The 18,988-nt window shown below is 37.3% G+C and overlaps 1 protein-coding gene across 2 annotated transcripts in view; it reads right to left on the bottom strand.

Annotated features, from left to right (window-relative positions):
* The window catches only part of FOCAD (focadhesin), a 90,123-nt gene that overhangs the window by 23,785 nt on the left and 47,350 nt on the right, over positions 1–18,988 (bottom strand). For both annotated transcript variants that reach the window (XM_077171132.1, XM_077171133.1), the window contains exons 17-25: positions 16,669–16,803; positions 16,236–16,286; positions 14,468–14,551; positions 12,880–13,012; positions 10,006–10,194; positions 9,663–9,784; positions 4,862–4,954; positions 2,864–2,952; positions 757–798 (exon numbers count right to left, since the gene is read on the bottom strand). In XM_077171132.1, the coding sequence (XP_077027247.1) occupies positions 757–798; positions 2,864–2,952; positions 4,862–4,954; positions 9,663–9,784; positions 10,006–10,194; positions 12,880–13,012; positions 14,468–14,551; positions 16,236–16,286; positions 16,669–16,803 (938 nt within the window). The remainder of the gene's footprint in view (positions 1–756; positions 799–2,863; positions 2,953–4,861; positions 4,955–9,662; positions 9,785–10,005; positions 10,195–12,879; positions 13,013–14,467; positions 14,552–16,235; positions 16,287–16,668; positions 16,804–18,988) is intronic.

The raw sequence follows: 18,988 nt of genomic DNA on the forward strand, positions 1-18,988 counted from the left end.
CTACAAAAACACTACTATCATAGAAAATGATAGGATTCATCACAGTGCAAACCTTTAAGGAAATCAAGTAAGAAAATCTGAAAAAACCAGAGAAAACATAACTGTGTTCAGTTTTGTATAAGGAAGTATGTTGATATTCTAGTCATTCCCAGAAAAACAAACTGCATTATAATCCTGATGGAACTCTCTTACATCATTTTACAAAAGCACCTGAACAACATGACTGTGTAAGACCACTTACAGGCCAGTAGACTTTTTGCATCAGTCTTCAATTTCTAAAAACTTCCTTGACTGCTGCTGTGAAAATATATTTACACTGCCAACCTGGTGTTTATTCCAGATCCAAAGATGTCATTATCACAGTAAAAGTATTTTCTGAAGTTCTATTTTGCTTTTTAAAACAAGAAACATGAGTCTTAGTGGAATGTCATCATTTGGAACAGTGAAATTACCTCCTCTCAGATAAGAGGTACTTGCAAATAATTACAAGGTACTTAGTTAAGTTCTTTGAAGTCTCTCAGTATCTTTTGCCTTAAACAATTTCCTAAGCTTCTAAAAGGCAACATTTTATTATGTACCTCAGAGAGAAACTTCTAAATCCACACACTCATGAAATCTGGATGCTTTAAATTTAATCATCTTAAATCATCAGGCAAAAATCATCTTAAAAAGATCTAGGAGGAAAAGGAGCAGTGTCCCACTCTTTATTCAAAATATGGGAAAAAACATCATCTGTAGTAATTTAGCAGTCCTTACTTGGAAGCACCTTTGATGACATCGGTCAACATATCTCTGACCCTGCAAGAGAACAGAAAGAATTTACACCATGTTCATTACTGTATAGCGTGAACTCAGCTAAATTCCTCTTCTGTCTTACATGAGGTCTGTGATCTACAGGTTAACAACTGTATCAGCTGATGAGAAGACAGTGCAAAATAATTACAAGCATTTAATCGGTAAGAAATTTTTGCACCACCCCAAGTTTCTTCAGGCTCATGTGCACTCCCAGTGTTTTATAAAGGGCTCTTATTTGACTTAATACCACTCTTTGTAAATTGCTGGTTCATGCAATAGCCATAAATATGCTTTTGGAGCACATCAAACGCATAAGTTTCCAGATCATTGTGCTATGTTCTAGCATAATGAAATCTGAATGCTGTATAAAGGACAACCATTACAATTTATTCTACACTTTATTTCTGGAAACCACTACAGGCAGTTATGCTATAACATGGTATATAAACTTGAATCAATTTAAATTAAAGCCATGGGAGGGGTTACAATTTCTTACACATTATTATAGTTGAGTTATAACAGGCTACTTGTTTTCAATTGTTTCATTTTGCATTCATATCAAGACTGAAGCAGAGACACAATCAATCTCCTACACCAAAAGGTGTGGATGAGGAGAGAGATCCTCTATTCTAAAACATACAATTCTGTCATCGCCATGAATGTCATTCTACATAAAAAAACAACTTTAGACTGAAAATGCACGTCCCCTAAAACAGAGCTGTATGTTATAAGACTGAGTTACACCCAAGCTTTCAACAAAATCTACCCAGATCTTTCTTCACAATCACACTGCTTTTGCACAGTTTCAAAGCCACCACACCAGAAGCATTTACAACTTGGTAAATACCAATGCAAAATTGCACCAAAAAAATTTGCAAAATTTACATAATAAAGGATTAACACTAAAGTTTATACCACATTGTCCACAATTAGGTTAACCCTAGTGAGCAACAAAAATGCTTAACAGCTGCTGAAGTTAGGGCCCTGAGGAACCAAGCAAATAATTGTGAACTGGAAAAAAAACTAAAGGTACTACTGGGCTCCAGTTAATTTCCTGCTTTGATTTTTTTCCTGATAAAGGGAATTCTGTTCACTTTTGACATAGCTTACATTATTACCATTTAGGAAATAAAGAACAGAAATTCTTTCAGGAGAAATCTATGAAAGCAGCATTGCTACCAGCCTTTTTATACCCTATGAAGAGAAGGATCAGTCACCAATAAAGTACTTTTCTACAACACTGTAGCATTCTGGATCTTACAAAGCAAGCCTCTATTCCAGAATTATCTAGAATTCAGAACAAATTCTGAATTCCTCTTGAGTGGGATTTAATAACACACCTTTTAGATTGAAACACACAAAAAGCATTTTGGCTTTGTACATATTTTGATTCCAATACACTTATGAACAAGCACAAACCCAGATATTTATACTGTCCATGGATAGATAGTTTTTTCTCCCGTAAATCCTCCCACTTCACACCTTCTTCTCCTGGCCATGCACGTACATGGCTAAATCCTGACTGAGAGACACTTCTCACCTGACAACAACAGAATTAGTGCAGAATATGGATCAGGGTGTGCATCATGTGTTTGCTTTAAACAATATTCTCACACTCAGTAATGGTAACTCAGCATCAGTACACCATGACATATGTCAGATTGTGACTTGCATTTCTTTCATCAAGGTATTTTCAGTGAAATAGCTCATTACACTCTCAAGAAAGAAATTTTTATCTTTGCATAACCTTTCTCTTTTAGCATCCTATAAAACCACGGCATTACTTCACTCTTTCCAACTGCTCACTCTACAAAGTTTTCAGGCTCTGCAGAGGGGAACTCATGCATATGGAAACCCTTACAATTACCCAATATTCCTCCTTTCCACTTGCTTCTCCCACTATGGTCACTGTATCTGGTGGTTGGTTGTTGCTGAGTTTCAGGGTTTTTTTTTCATTAGTGCTCATACAGTCTTTAAACTTGCAAAATTGAAGGCTTTAAAACCTTGTCCTCCTCTATCCCCTTACTTGCCACTACAAGTGGTCAGGAGCACACAGGCACTTCCTTACCATAGCCAGGCTGTAAATTGCTTGTACTGCACCTCTTCAGGATCCTCTTTTCCACGTTTTAACTGCATCTCCAGCTCTGCCTGCCTCCCCTGCAGAATTGCAAAAAAAAGTAAAAAATGGATCTTATAAGCTTTATTGACATAATATTTCTTCAGAGAACACTCAGGTAACACAGGTAGCCTAACCTAAGGGCTAGTTCATAAGTGACCTTGACTGCTTTGCATAGGGGATTCCACTGTAATATACAATATATTAAGGAGAAGAATCCATAATTTTTTGTTCTGAGTAAGAAAAACAAACTGCAGATGGCATAAACAACCACAAATACTGAGGCATCTATATAGTACATGCAGAGCCAAGTGCCCTTGGGAAAGGCTACAACAAGCAGGGACTGAGCTTTAGAAGCCTGATAGCTAAAATGGATTCTAAAAGTAAAATACTGTTTTCTTGATGCTCTACTTAAGGCAGAATTCCTCATTCTTTTACTTTACATAACTCTCACCTCCCTGTGATTTCCTACACCATTTTTTCTGTACATTTAAAGAGGTGATATAGATTCTGCCCTCTAACATGTTGTAACATATATGTTGTCTAAAAATATCTAAAGCAGCTTTGTTTTAACATTCTGTCTCAAATCAAGAGAACTATAACTTCACTTGTTTAGGTTGTGAATTACTGCTCCTTAGCAGATTATTAAGCCTTAAATGAAAAAATACAGGCACATATGCTGTATTTTTTGGTATCGAATGCTTGTAGTTTGGATGTACATACCAACCTGAAAATACAACACAGTGAATCTTGACTCACTGAGGTCTCACTCAAAAAGTGACCCTCCACAGAGATTAAAGGAGTACATCAACACACTGACTAAAAAGAAGGCAGTATAGCAGCTCAGAAACACTGAATTATGTACTATCCAGACTACTCATCTTATACTGCAGTCTCTTTTGGCCACCTCTGAGGAAATGTACTAAAAAAGTGTAAGTTTTAAGTAAGAAGCAACAAACATAGGCTCTACTGTCCTGTAAAATGGCAAGAATTCTACTCATCCTTTAGAAAAAATCTGGTACATGCTAAGCTCTGTGTGAAATCTTGCCTTAGAAGAGAAGAAAAATAGGAAAGTAATTAAATGCAAGAGACAATGTCCCCCAAGACCTAAACCTGCAATTTGAATAGTTGCTGCTTATTTTGTAATGGGGTTTGCTTGGTAGAGGATCTTGCATTTTGTTGATGGTCAAGATAAAAATTGTTTTGAAAATGTGAGGGAAGCATATGTTTTGCTGCACAGCAAAACAAGGAGCAAAGCTTCTAGAATTTGTTCAGCAACCTGAGCTGCTTGTGCTGAAAATAGCTGATGTGGCCTGGAAATACAGACAAATAAACCCTTCTAGTAGCACAAAGAGAGCATTCTGGAAGGAAGCTATTTGCTAAACATTTTTTAGATAATTTTCCTGTTGAAAATCAAATTATACTACATTGGTCTAGATACCAGGTCAGCTAACCTAATGAGAGAATTAAAGACATTTCTTAATCATTAGATAATGTTGAAAAAATTCGAAGAGGAGTCTCTTACAATGCAGCAGAATGACATGCTGATTAAGGGGAAGTTCTTTTTAATGAATCATCTCTCGATAGCTTCTGTCTCCTTTATGGTATTACTATTTCAAAATTTCTACGCAAGCAATAGGTTAGAGCTCTAGCTAACATTTCATCTTCTAAAAATTCTAAAAATTGACACTTTCTGTAAGCTGACACATGAACAAACCTGCATGAACCTGAACTGTAAATAGAAACTCCACTTCTATAAAGCATCCCAGATTGTGCTGTCAGTAGCTGAAGAGTCATTTTTATTTCTTTTTTATAAATGTTATAATCAAGCACCTCAAGCTTTATTTTTTTTTGTAACTTGTATGAGTTACCAGCTCTTGCTGGTCAAATTAAAACCCATACCACTTGAATAAGCATGAATGTCCACAATAATATATACCTCAAAATTACCTGCAGGACTGCACTGTAGGTTCGACTCATAAATCCTAACCAGGTCTGTGGCAGCAGTATGGAGTGGTGCCATTCAGAAGGCTGAATATTAACCTGTGCAACACACCAGAAAGGTTAGAAGCAGTTACATTAAGTCCAATATATGCAGAATCTATGTTCTCCAGTCTATGATTTGCAGACAAACAGTCACTCATTTCCATGGCCCATTACACAAGGCTGTAGGAAATTAAAATGATCATGTACTTTATTCTCCTTTCTGATTTTACCCACACCAAGTTACTTTCAACTTCATTACCCAGGCCAGTTAAAAGTGGTTGCTTGAGGCAGTGCCACAAGTAATTGATCCCAGAGAGACAGTGAAACTGTATGAGGCAATAAGCACAACACTTAGCAGCACTGGCAAATGTTTCTTCATGGTTTGTGAAGATCTTAGAAGTTTCTAAAAGCAGAATTGTTAACCAAGATAAATAACTGACCTCCCCCTGTATCATTATTTTCTGGAGTCTTCCTGCTTATTCATCTCTATTTTATGACCCTAATTATCTACGTAAAGTAGTCAGTATTCTTTCTTCACTTGGACTTTTTAACAAAAAACAAAAGACCATCCTAAAGCTCTATGCTCACTGCTTTCAGTGAACCTGAAAGACTTGTGAATAAGTACTAATACATCTATAAAAATAAAAACATTTTAAAAGTCAATCAAAAAAGATAACATACTCCATCTTGTAGATAATACAAATATGACCTGTAAAAAAAACCAGGAAATCTCATCCTAATAATGACTAATGAACACTAGTACTTCCTTTTAGTTAAAATTATATTCATACCTCCTGCTCATGTCTGCTCATCAATTCCTCCAAAAGTTTATGAGCAGTCAAGGTTCCAATTAGAATTGCTTTCCTTGGGTTCCTGAGGAACCTGCAGCAAGTCCAGTCTTCCCCTTGGCCTCTACTCTGAAACTATTTTAAAGGTGCTGGAGCATGTCCAGAGAAAGACAGCAGAGCTAGTGAATCATCTGGAGCACAAGTCCTGTTTGTTAGGACTGCCTGAGGGAGCTGGGGCTATGTAGCCTGGAGAAAAGAGGATCATTGGGACCTTACTGCTCTCTACAACCACCTGAAAGGAGGGTGTAGCCAGGTGGGGATTGGTCTTTTCTCTCAGACAATAATGGATAAGACAAGAGTACATAGCTGAAACTGTGCCAGGGAAGACTCAGGCTGGATATCAGGAGGAATTTCTTAATGTAAAGATCTGTTAAGCATTGGAATGGACTGTCCAGGGAGGAGGAGTATTCACCGTCCCTGAAGGTGTTCAACAAATGTCTGAATGCGGCACATAGTGCTATAGTCTAGATGAGAAGGTGGTGACTGGTCAAAGATTGGTCCCAATGAGGTCTTCTCCAACCTAAATGAGTCTGTGTATCAGGTTTATCTGGTCTTGTAGTGATTTGTGAAGTTACCCATGTAATCCACACTTGTGAAAGCCAACAAAAGCAGGCCTGCAAAATACTGTATGAATATACAATATTCATGCAGGAATTAATTACAAAGCTTTAGGCATTTTGTAGCATTTCAAACATCTAAAACAATATGGTCTACCAGGAACACCTAAAATTTGTGTATGTGTTTGATGACAATAGAACTGCTGAGGTGCTTTTCATTAATTAACTCTTCATGGCAGTAAGCATTTTGCATGAATGTGGAATATGAGGAAGGAAAGAGGGAACTGAACACCTTCATATAACAAAGAACATTCAAAATTCATCTACAACTGAAAATGACAGGACATAGTGCTGAAGACTTTCATATAAGCAGTGCTGCAACCTGCTATGTCGGTACAGGAAACCAGTAGCCTTTATTTGTCATCTATTGCTGGATATGAAGGGCAACAACAACTAGACTAAGTGTTGAGTAATTAATACTAGCAACCACAGGCAAAGGTGACAAGTGAAGTTCAGATTGTTTTTTAACTGCGCAATTTATGTCTAAGAAAAAATTGGCTGGGTGGGGAGTGAGGGAATGAGGCTCAAGGGAACTGAGAACTAAGGACAAGTGCTTGTGGAACACTGCCACATTGATGTGGGGTTTTTCTTAGGAACATCACTTGGCCAGACCAAGCAGCCAAGCAGTTTTTAAGGAAGAGCTCCAACATGATATCTGAGGCAGTAAGAAATGGCACAAACTTGGAGCTAGAACCCAGGGACTTGCTTCTCATCTAGCCAAAGGCCCGAAGAACTCTTTTCTGACCACCCTGTCTCTATGTACAAAGGGAAAGAGCAAGAAAAAACTTTGATTCTTAAAGCAGTGTAAACTGAAAATAGAAATCCTGATTTTTTAATCAAAATTTTATAGTTACTGCAGATTTTCACTAAGATGGTGCAGTTAGCATTGTCTGAAGATATTTTGTGTCTAGATTTAAAATATAAACATATTTGGATTTATTTTTAGTTTTACTACATCTTGAATCAATCAACTTGGTAAAGTACTGAGAAACTAGGTAAAATATTTCTGTCTCCAGTCATTCAATGTATTCATTAACTTGATCCAGTTCACCACATTCTCCACAACAAAACTGCCATGTTTTGTCCAGCAAACCATTTTAAGGTTCTGTTTCTATGAAGATAACTTGATCACACAAGAAAGTAAATTTTGGATATGCTGCTGAATTTTATAATCACTGCTATTACACGCAATTTTTTTTTTAACCGGGATTTTATTTGATGCTTTGGGGCAACAGGCAAGTGTTTAAAACAAATTTCAGAACTGATCTGCATCCCACTGTAATTTAACTGATATAAAACTTTCATACACACCTTCTATGAAAATGTAATTAAATATGTTTTTCTTCAGAACCACTGTCACAGAACTTAAGTCTCTCTGAATGAAGTAATTACGTGCAGTGAGGAGCTTTTCTTTCTGGATACTATGGAAGCTGATGCTTCATTGATAATTCATTAATCTGAATCTGTTCCTCTGACATATGAAACATCCCTGTGGATTTTCCCTGCTGCTCTCCACTGGAGCTTCCAAATAGTTAGAAAACATTCACTAATTTACACTCCTGTGATAATGAGGAGCTTTATTTCCAGTTTCTGCTTTCATTCTTTAGCAGCAAAGATGTCAAGAAGGAAAACATCTATTAAATTTGCATACATGGTTAGATATCTTGAGATAAGTAATCAAGGCTGGGTTTTCTAAATTTTTCTAGTTTGAGACAAGAACTTTACATCTGAAGTACTTCATAATCCTATTGGCACTGACTTCATGATACAGAGCAAGGGATGGATTTCTATACTGCAGTCCAACTGGTGCAGACTGGCTTTTTTCCTTGTACACTTGGCCTAAATTCCACTGGGATCCAGACACTGGTGTTACTGTGGCCATAAAACATGATTATTATTTTTGGTGTCTTTTCAGTTGTGAAGAACCAAAATTGTTAAGATGTTATATGGATAACATATATGCATATGCTAGCAAAGCAGAAGAGTTTGAGAGATGGTACAGAGCCAGAAGACTGTACTAGCCAGAAGCAGACAACTTCACCATGGCACACATTTGACTGGGAACTTCAGGCAAACTAGGCTGCAGACAGCTTTGTCAGAACCGGTTTGCTTGCTCCAGAAAGACTGAGAGAGTTACCCAGGACAAACCAACGTGAACATGCTGAAGCAGGACCTGAGAGCGAAGCCCAGAGGGAGCCATGTGGGTGTGCCACAGGATCAGAATGTAGTCCACATGCATTATACATGGCACGTGCCTGTGTTCTACTGTCAGACTTTCAGCTTATACACAGAAAACTCTCCAAACTCTGCACAGACAACCTTCCCACTCAAACCTTGTGCCATACTTATTTCAAAACTGAGTGTTTGATATCAGTGATCTTAGTACTATCATAGAAAAACTTCCCAACAGATATGCCTCACATCTGGGTGACAGTCACAAAACAAAATCAGGACCCAGATCACCCCCTAGATGCATGCAAGAAGCTCCTACAGAAATATAAAATGACTGTATTAACAGAATTATTTTACAAACTCTTAAGAGTTTAACACACTTCCACTTGTGTTAAAAGCTGCTCCCATTGGCATAAAGTTGGGAAATGAACACTAATTTCCCTAGATTCAGCTGGACTGTTTGGGTTTTTTTAACTGTTGTCCAAAATTTTCAAGGATGAACTTTGATATTCAAAAGTACCATAATTCAAAATGCTCTGTCAGACTTCATTACACACACTTTATTTTCCGTAATAATTGAGGGCTTATTTCATGCCATTTTTCTAAAACCACACCAAAGGTAACTGCATGGTTTTGGTGCCACAAGCCTAATAGGTCAGGGAGCTGAAACGTTTAAGAGAGAGGAAAAAATGCTAAGTCTTAGCAAGGTGTAGATATTGTTTCCCCAAGGAGCCCCATCATTGTTCAGGACTGCTATTCACCTACAACTGGTTACATGTGACAGGTATCAGGTATAGCAGTCCACGAGGCAGAAAAAGGCAAAGCTCCTGTTTGTTGTTCTGATTTTCAGAAGAGGCATTTCAGCAGTGAACACTTAAAAAAAAAAGTATTTACATGTTAAGTTCAAGTTAGTGACGGTGCGTGACCACAGCAGTAGGCTGAGGATCAGACTTGATGATTCTATGATTCTAGCTGTCCCTCACAATAACTTCAGTTAATTATGATACATTCATACATGCCATCACTAGCTGATACCAACACCCAATGCACATAAACAAAAGAGATAGCAAAGTAGGGAAGGAGGTGTAATAGTTCCAAAAAAGCAAAGAGGAACCAGCAACAACTTACCTCATGAATGAGGGCAACCAACATTTGCTGGAAATTGCGGCCCCTGCTGGCCAGAAACCGATTAATAGGCTTGCCATCCTTGCCCATGTGGACTGGGAGGTCGAAACACAGCAACATGCCAGCTGAAAGAGGGAGGGAAGGGAAACAGAAAGGTTGATTCAGAGTCAAGGCAGAAACCCAAAGCAAAGTAAGGTTAACTTAATAAAGATTCAATTCAAAAGAATATGCAAGCATATTTAAGGGTTATAAAACATAGTTTCTTAAGTTGATTCACCTTCAGATTAATAGAAATCTTTGGTTCAAAATATGCATACTTGTCTACTTCAAGAAAGTGACAGCTTACCTGCAAGGCCTGGTGTCATGCCTGGTTGCTTGTTCCTCTCATACATTTTCAGCAAGAAATTTGGAACACCTGCCACTGTCTTCCCCTGGTCTGAGCGTGTTGTCCCTCCTCTTAATGCAGAATGATACACAGCACGTGGCATGTTGGTCATCTCCTGTTTCACAAGTGATGTTGCAAACTCTTCAAATGCTGGATGAAGTGGAATGCAATGACATGAGAGGAAAGCAATGTGAGAAGCTGACAATTGAGAGACCAAACTAATCCTAGAAAGCCCAGAATGACACTAGTACTTCTTTTCCATTTCATAGTGGAGCATCAGTCTAAATCTGATGTTGTAGCATGGGAAGGAGGGATATCTACATCTGGAGATTTTTTTTTCCTTGAGTCGTAGTGTCTATGAAGCATTGGAAAAAGCATTGCTGAAAATCATGAGAACTTGGTAAAAACAAGAAATGTGAGGAAGTTCCAGAACAAAGCTCCTTTATTCAAAACTGACACAGGTATATTGAAGGTCGGAAGGAAATACCTTAACTATTCTCTGAGCTGTTGACTGCCTTCTTTGATTGCTACAAAAGTAACAGTAACGACAGCACATGGTTGACAGAAGGACACACAGCAGAGTCTAAATAGTGTTTTTGTAGCATGTCAGGAAGGGCACCTGCATCTTGGGATTTTTTTCCTCTGCCTGTAATGCCAATATCCTTCAAACAAACCCCACAGAATGCAGTCAACAATTTTCTCTGCAGTGATATAGACAGAAACTCTTAAGTCTTTCTCTTCAACCCCCAACCTTCAGTTTTGTTGGAGGAAGAGATATTTGTTGACATGAAAACACTATCCAGCTACCTGCCCTAGACTTATTTGTTTAAGATGGCTACAACAATAGAGAAGAAATTTGCTAAGAGAGGGAGCTATTTCACTTCTGGAAACCATTCACATTGATAGAGACTCCTTATCACTGCTGTCATATTACTGCATTTGCTGGTTATGCCAAAAGACATAAATATAAGCCACTCAGAAGCAATTCTTCAGGCAGGGGACATGCCAAGGCTCTAGACTGACAAATACAACTCAAACTAAAACTAAAATCTGGATAAATTTAGTGAAACAACTAGATGTGCAGCAATTACTAGAAATACAGTATTTCAATGATTGAAATCAATCTGACAGTAAACAAAGATAACTAGCATCACACGAATAATATTTTTATTATTATTATTGGTGGTGGTGTTACTATTGTTATTATCATTAGCATCATCTCTTTTGCAGTAAGGATACTACTCCTATTACTAATAACAACATCGATATCAAGCTTATAGTTCTTTCTATGAATTATTTTTAATTCTCTGACTACCAGATTTGAGAAAAGTCTTAAGCACCCAGAATGAAAATTATCAAAAAAAAAAAAATACAGCTGTCCCCTCCTGATATCCTGGGACATATCCTGATATCCTGGGTATGTAGAAACAATATGAAAACTGATTTGAGAAACCAGTTTTAAAGGAGTTTGAGACAAAATACTACCTAAAGCTCCACTTTCCAATGCTTCATATAAGTAGTTTCATGTTATTAATCCCAATTATATGCACCACTAGAGTTCCAGCAAATGAGATGACAGAGATTCAGCTCCCATAGAACAGGCTTTTGGCCTGTCTTGGACGTTGCCTCATTAATCCAGTTTCATACTCTTTTGGTGAAACAATTCACTCTCAACAGCCACTCCAGCCAGTCACTAAAGCTTTTGCTTAAGTGTTCTGGACTCTGTATTAACTAACAATGTTAGAAAACACCTCTGAGGGAGAAACTGCTTAGTGAATGTTTCGATTCAACCCTTTTGATACCAGTGATACCATTGATACCTTTTGATACCATTCTGTGGTTGCTGCAACTCTGAATCCAACCTATTCACTTTAAATTCCATTTTGGTTTCCCGTCTTCCTAGAAAATTGGCTATTTCAGCATTCATTACAGATTGAGTTTTCTGTCAAGATACATCACTCTCTTTCATTGAACTAGGTTATGTCATTCTCCCCCACAAAGCTTCCAGGATTTAGTAGTTAGGACTCTCCAGGTTAGGCTGCCCACACTCCAGAGGCCAATGCGTTCAGAGTTTGACAAATGGATTCTTTTAGAAACCTCCATGGGGGGAAAATATTACAAAACACCACCTGTATCTCATGGCAATGTTTAAAGCCTGCAATCACACATGGAGATCCCATGTATTCTACATAGAATGAAATAACAATGTCTATGTCCTGGCACAGTATCTCAAACCTTACAAAAATATGTAAAACAATGGCCATTTCTGGTAATTCAACTGCACAGGTTTCAGAACAAGTGTCAGAGACCATCTGTTGAAGCATACTTCAGTATCAATATGCATCACTACAATTATGCATTAAGCATAGCACTGATATCTTAATCAATTAAGCAGACTTTGTGTACAGCATTGTTTTCATACTATTAATACTTTGTTTACAAAACAATACATATAAAATTCATTTTACTTCCATCTGTTCCAGGCTGAAATACAAATTTGCCTTTAGAAAGATCTGTTTAGTCCTCCCTACTGAGGTCACTCTCATGAAACAATGAGTGCTTTAAGTATATAATAAGGAACTGGCTTTCCCTTTAGGACAGGTAAAGAATTTTAATTATAAACAATTTTTCCCCACCATCAGGACCCCTGTCACATGATCTTCCGAGAAGTGGGTTGTGGGCTTTATTTTTTACTTTACATTTTTTCACATCATTTGTTAACAAAAAAAAAAGAAAGGCTGCACTTTAATGTGACACTCCATTCTAAAAGAGCTGCAGGTCTGTACAGTCACTGTGATTCCCGCAAAGTGACCTCAAACACTGGATATATTATACCTCCTAAAACAGCAGCTGGTGTTAGAGACAGCAGCTTGATATATGAAGAACCCGGAACAAACAGATTTGCCTCCTGATCCTCTTCATCTTCATTCATGTCTATCTCTTCCAGTGAGTCAACTTCTGGTCGTGCCTGGAAGATTAAAAAAAAAATTAAATGTCTATAAAAAAATCCCAAGTCCTCATTACCATTCATGATTCCAAGTGTCAAAAATACCAACCAAATATGAAAAGTTCCCCATTTCATTATTTTCACTCCATTTCATAGATATGAAGCCTAATGAATAAAAGCTTTTCTTCTACCGGACTGAAAGGCAACACTGGTTGGTAAAAATCACAGGGTGTGTAAATACGTATCTTTAATCTTCTTCAAAATTAATCTTGACACTTACAGCTGAACTAATATTCAAAAAAACTTTACTTTCACCCTGATTCTTCTTCAGGTTAACAATGTTTTATATTGGCACTTTAATATAAACAAAATATTTTTGTTAGACACTACTTTTCATGTCAGTTTTTGGAATTTGAAAAACTGCAACATATTTACATTTCTTTCAATTAAAACATATTCACTCACTTTCTGTAAAGTACTGCACCAGTAATACGACTGTAAAGTAACTGCACTAGTAATACAGAACTATATACTACTGTGAAAGATTTAGTCTTGCAGCAGAGTTTATATATTTCCCTTTTTCCATCCTACGGTCTTCTATGTAAAACACATTTTTCATTTGTAAGGTTTATGCTGAACTCTTCTCTCTGATTTATATAAAGTATGTTTTTTAAAGTTTGGAACCTATCATATAATGAAGCAGTAAATAAAACCTTTACTATAAAGCCATAGGATTCACTATTCCATGAAGTACCAATGACTACTGAGTACTGCCTCATACAATGTAAAAAAGAGTCACCTAATGACTAATGCTCATCTAGGAGATGACCTAATGCTCCTTATACTCTTTCATTCTGTTAGGTTACTGAATCACCTAATCAGAAGTTTCAGAGTTTAATAGCCCTCTGCACACTTAAAAAGCCTTTTAGAAAGTACCTCAACTCTTTTCTGACTGCCTTTACTGACAAAAAAGTAAAATGTTATGCTGAAAAAGTTCACAACAAAAATGGGAAAACTTTTCAGCTTAGCTCCAAAAATTGCACCTACTTTTCAAACTGACTTGTGTCTTGTGAACAAAAGTCCTATTCATGCATGACTGTGACTGCAATGGAAGAAACAGCAATCACAAGAGTTGCTTAGTGCCAAGACTCAAATGCAAGGACTAATGGAAGAGCATAAAATGCAAATCAGCTGCCCAAAAAAAAGCCACTAATTTAATAACAAAATAAGAAAAACTACCTTCTGACTGCTTAGCCTTAAGTTTCATTCCTGCTTTTCCCTGCTTATAAGACTTAGCTATTCCAATCATACATGACATCATCTCATGTTACCAGCAGGAGCTTGTATTACTTCAGGAGGCTCTCCTGAATTTCTGGCAGAGAAGGCACAAGGACTGGTTTCCCTTTCAAGAGGATATAATCCATGTCAGATGGAAGTGTCAGATGTGCTTATTATCAAACATATAACAATGGTTACCTGTCCAGGAAGATGAAGAATTGTATGCTCTTCAGAGTCAAATGATGAGAGTGATTTATAGGCTGAAATGGCTACAAGGGCATCCTATAAAATTAACAGGAAGAGAAAGAAAATGACAAACACAGCAAATAGTATTGTTACCTACTGGAAACTCCACATGCAAAGAGCTTATCAAGTAACCACTGAATGCTGAAAAAGAGTTCAATAATATTTTCCCGAGGCACACTCTCAATTGCTTACTTTTTATATACACAATGCAAAGTAGCAAGACCAATTATCTAGTCTTGATAACATCCAGTCTGAGCATTCTACTTCAGGTAGAAATATCTGAAAAAAAAGCTATGAGAATAATGTTGATAGCATATTGATGTTTTAGCTGTTGCTAAGAAGTGCTTACTCTAAATCAAAGACTTTTCAGCTTCCTGTGCCAGTGTGCAGGTGCACAAGATGCTCAGAGGGAGCAAGGCCAAGACAGATGACCTGAACTGACCAAACAGATATTCCATATGAGAGAACTTTATGCCTAGTATATAAACTCAGGGAAGTTGGCCAGAGAGTACCCATTACTGTTCAGGGATGGACTGGGCATCCCTCAGTGGGTGGTGAGCAATTGTATTGTGCAACACTTGGTTGTAATTGAGTTTTATTCCTCTTTGTCTTTTTTTATATCCTCTTTCTTTTATATCACCTTTTATATCCCCTTTCTATTATTATTGTTACTGTTATTTTGTTGTTATTATTACACAGCTACTTTATTTCACTTAGGAACCTGTTCTTGTCTCATTCCATGGGGTTTACCTTTTTCCAGTTCTCCCCATCCCACTGCAAGGAAGGGGAGTGAACAAGCAGCTGTATGGTACTTAGTTGTCATCTGGGATTAACCATGGGGCTGAAAAATTCACTCTAATAGGCTGACAAAAGTTAGTCTTAAATTTAAATACACTACTTCCACCAGCACCATGGTGATGATAGTGCAAAATTCCCACATTACAATACTCCACAAGTGAATTGAGTTAGCTGTCATAGCAACACCTTTGTCAAGAATGCTTCACCATGTTAAGGCTGAAATTTTCCAAAAGTCAAACTAGTTTCACAGAATCACAGAATCCAATGCTGAGTTGGAAGGCACCCACAAGGATCATTGCATCCAACTCCTGGCCCTGTACAGAACATCCCCAAAAGTCACACCTTGTGCCTGAGAGCATTATTCAAAGACTTGAACTGTGTCAGGCTCTGGAGGAAGAACCTTTTCCTAATATCCATCCTAAACCTCCCTTGACACTGCTTCAGGCCATTCCCTAAGGTCCTGTCACTGGTCACCAGAAAGTAGAGATTAGCGTCTGCCCCTCCTCTTTCCCTTGTGAAGAAGTTGCAGACTACAATGAGGTCTGTCCTTAGTCACCTCCAGGCTGAACAGATGAAGTGACCTCAGCCATTCCTCATATGGCTTCCCTTCAAGGCCCTTTATCATCTTTGTGGCCATTCTTTGGATGCTCTCTAATAATTTATTGTATTTCTTATATTGTGGCGCCCAAAACTGCACTCGAGGTGAGGACATAGTAGTGCAGAGTTAGTTTGTAATGCTCCTTGGAAATGGCAGAAGTTAGAACCTTCAGTTACCACCTTTTACATGTAGTACATTGCTTCAGAAACAGTGTTAAGCAACAGGAACAAAACCCTATTAGAAAATGAGATTACTGACACTGTCTTGACAGAAAAGTACTTGTTGCTGACATCAGAAATTAATGTTTTCAATTATATCACTTACCTCGTTCTGTGTATTGTTCCAAAGGAAGCTGAGAACTTGAGCTTTGAATTTCTACAAAAGCAAAGGAAATATGTGTTTTTCTTGGACCAAATAAATAGTTGAAATAGAGACAGTTACCTGAAACAAATTACTGCCACATCAACATAGATTGAGCTAGGAAAGTGAAAGGAGTGCAGCTCTGAACTCCAGACATATTCACATGTCCTCACATTCTGTGAGAGGGAAACCATGGATTAACCTCGCCCTGGAATTTCCCATCTATCTCTCAGGGCTCACCAATGCAAGTGAAAACTGTGAAATTGTATGAAACATGAATTTGACTAATCTGAACTGGGCAGTGGGTGCAATTTTATCAAGATCAAGCAGGCTTATGTAAAAGTTACATACATAGATTTACTAAAAGAAAGACTCATCTTAGTCTATAAGTACATACCTCAAATTCATTTGTATTCACTGTTAATGAGGGAACCAGGGAAAACAATTCATTCAGTGCTTTTAAAATGAGTGGTCTTGTATCACAACTCAGCTTTGGTGACAGAGCATTCCATGTAGAACGGATGCAAACAACCTGCAAGCAAAGAGGGAGGCATCATTACTAACAGCTATCCCAACTTCACTTAAATAACATTTCTTTCCATCCTTGTCTTTGCTCTTCCTTCTTGAGAACAGGAATTAATATATGATTCATAAAAAGTAAAAAAGCAAGCATGTTAAAAATTCACTTGTAGATCAACTGACATAACATAGTAATATTGCACAGTACTTCACCAGGGAAAGCAACTACCTGTTGGAATAAATAACACACTGTAAGCAATACACAGAGCTCTACATGTATCTTCATACCACATTAGTGCTCTACTTAATTTGGTCAAATCAGCTGAAAAGCAAACTGTCTCTGGGACAACAGAAAGCCACCAAGGACTCTCTTTTTGCTGGGAGCCCTCCAAAACAAAATGCCTTTAATCTTTAAAAACAATAAAAGCAACAAAATTTGCAGAACAAATGCAAAACACAAAAGTTCATGAATCCAGAAACTGTTGGAAACTGTCAAACTACAATAAATACTAAACATTAGTACCTAATACTGAACCCATTTATGCTGTAACTAGAACACAACAGGATACATAATTGGTCTTCTGGGATACATAATTTCCTTCCTGGAAACAACAAACATCTCACCAAGCTTCTTTTTACCTTCAAAGATCTGCATGACAGCTCAACAAGCAGTCAGAACAACATTTTGCATTTCAGACACTAAAAAAGTCAGTAAGATGCTCAGTCAATGGTACAGTTCTAGCTGAAGAACTATGCATAAGTCATAAAAAGTAGTAGTCAAGTTTCTCAGCAATATTGGTTAGACAGCAATATTGATACTGAAAGTTCCTCCTTTTTCCTTGTGAGATGTTTTCAGTCACCCAGGCTTTCTCTTGGTAACAAGCTGTGTATTTTCCTGAAAACTTAAGTAATTTTCATGGACTGTTTCATCAAACCTTAATGTTGTTACCCGCGGAGAACTTAACATTACAGAATTTTGCCACCGTATCTAAAATTAATTCTGTAATTTATCTATTGTTACTACTTGTCTTTCAGATTTCAGGCTCCACTGCAACAAAAGAGTATAAAATGGGAAAAAATACCACCAAATAAATAACAAAAAAATTCAACAAATAGAACCAAAAACACCAAGAAACTATAATTCTGTTCACTCTACCCCACCCACCCCACAGAACCACAACACAAAGAAAAACCCCAAACCATGTATGCTTAGAACCAAAGTCTAGACAAAAATTTTAAAATAGCAATGGCAAAGCAAAGTATAATTTTCAGCCTTCCAAAGTGAAAAATTGCAAATCAAGACTTAAAAGTCTGAGCAAATACCATGAAAATGTCTTTCCAGCATGGAAAATTACAACAAAGCAACAGAAGACAGAGACATTGAGAAATGCAAACTGATCTACACAATGAAATCAAATAAAGGTATGTTTATGAAGATATTCCACAAAGGCATTGAGAAAGGTAGTTATAGTATTATTCTGCTCAAAACAGACTGTTTTGTATCTCTGAATGCAGATAATTGCCAAATTAAGCAATCACTACAGTAAGTACAAAACACATTTCAGGGTGCAGTTTAAAAAACCAAAGATGCATTTCAAGTTGAACTCATTTCAGGAACAGCAAACCCATGAATGTGTTTCTATGGTAACAACCACTGATGGCTAGAAAGACCTCCTCTGGTAACATTCCAAGGGAAAATGATACCTCTCTTTCCATTCTTTCAAAACAGACTGTTTGTAAGAATAAGAAAAAAGGTCTTCCAGTGTTCAGAAAGACAGACATGTCTATTAACACTGGAAGTTCCTCCTTAACTATCTAGAAATGTTAAATTTGTAATGAGTTAGTTGTCTGGAAACAACATGTATTAATATGTAGAGAAAAGAAGTTGTGCATTTGTGGGATTTGATACTGCAATTTAGGAAGACTAACAAATCATTAGCTAGCCAAGCATGTTTAATTTCATTCTTTTCCATAATAACACACATACTCTCCAATTTCATCTAAGAGGTGAAAAAAGGCCTTAAAAATAGCCAGCATCCTAACAGAAGTTTCAGATTTAGCCTAAGACTGTACAATTACTTCTCAGATGGTATTTTCTAGACTTGCAACTTAACAGCTGTCCTACAGAAAACTCCTACCAAATGACGTACTGTAAACTGATGGAACAGGGGGATGGGAACAGTGGGAAACTGGTACTT

Source organism: Agelaius phoeniceus, chromosome Z (assembly GCF_051311805.1).
Source record: "Agelaius phoeniceus isolate bAgePho1 chromosome Z, bAgePho1.hap1, whole genome shotgun sequence".
Classification (NCBI taxonomy): domain Eukaryota; kingdom Metazoa; phylum Chordata; class Aves; order Passeriformes; family Icteridae; genus Agelaius; species Agelaius phoeniceus.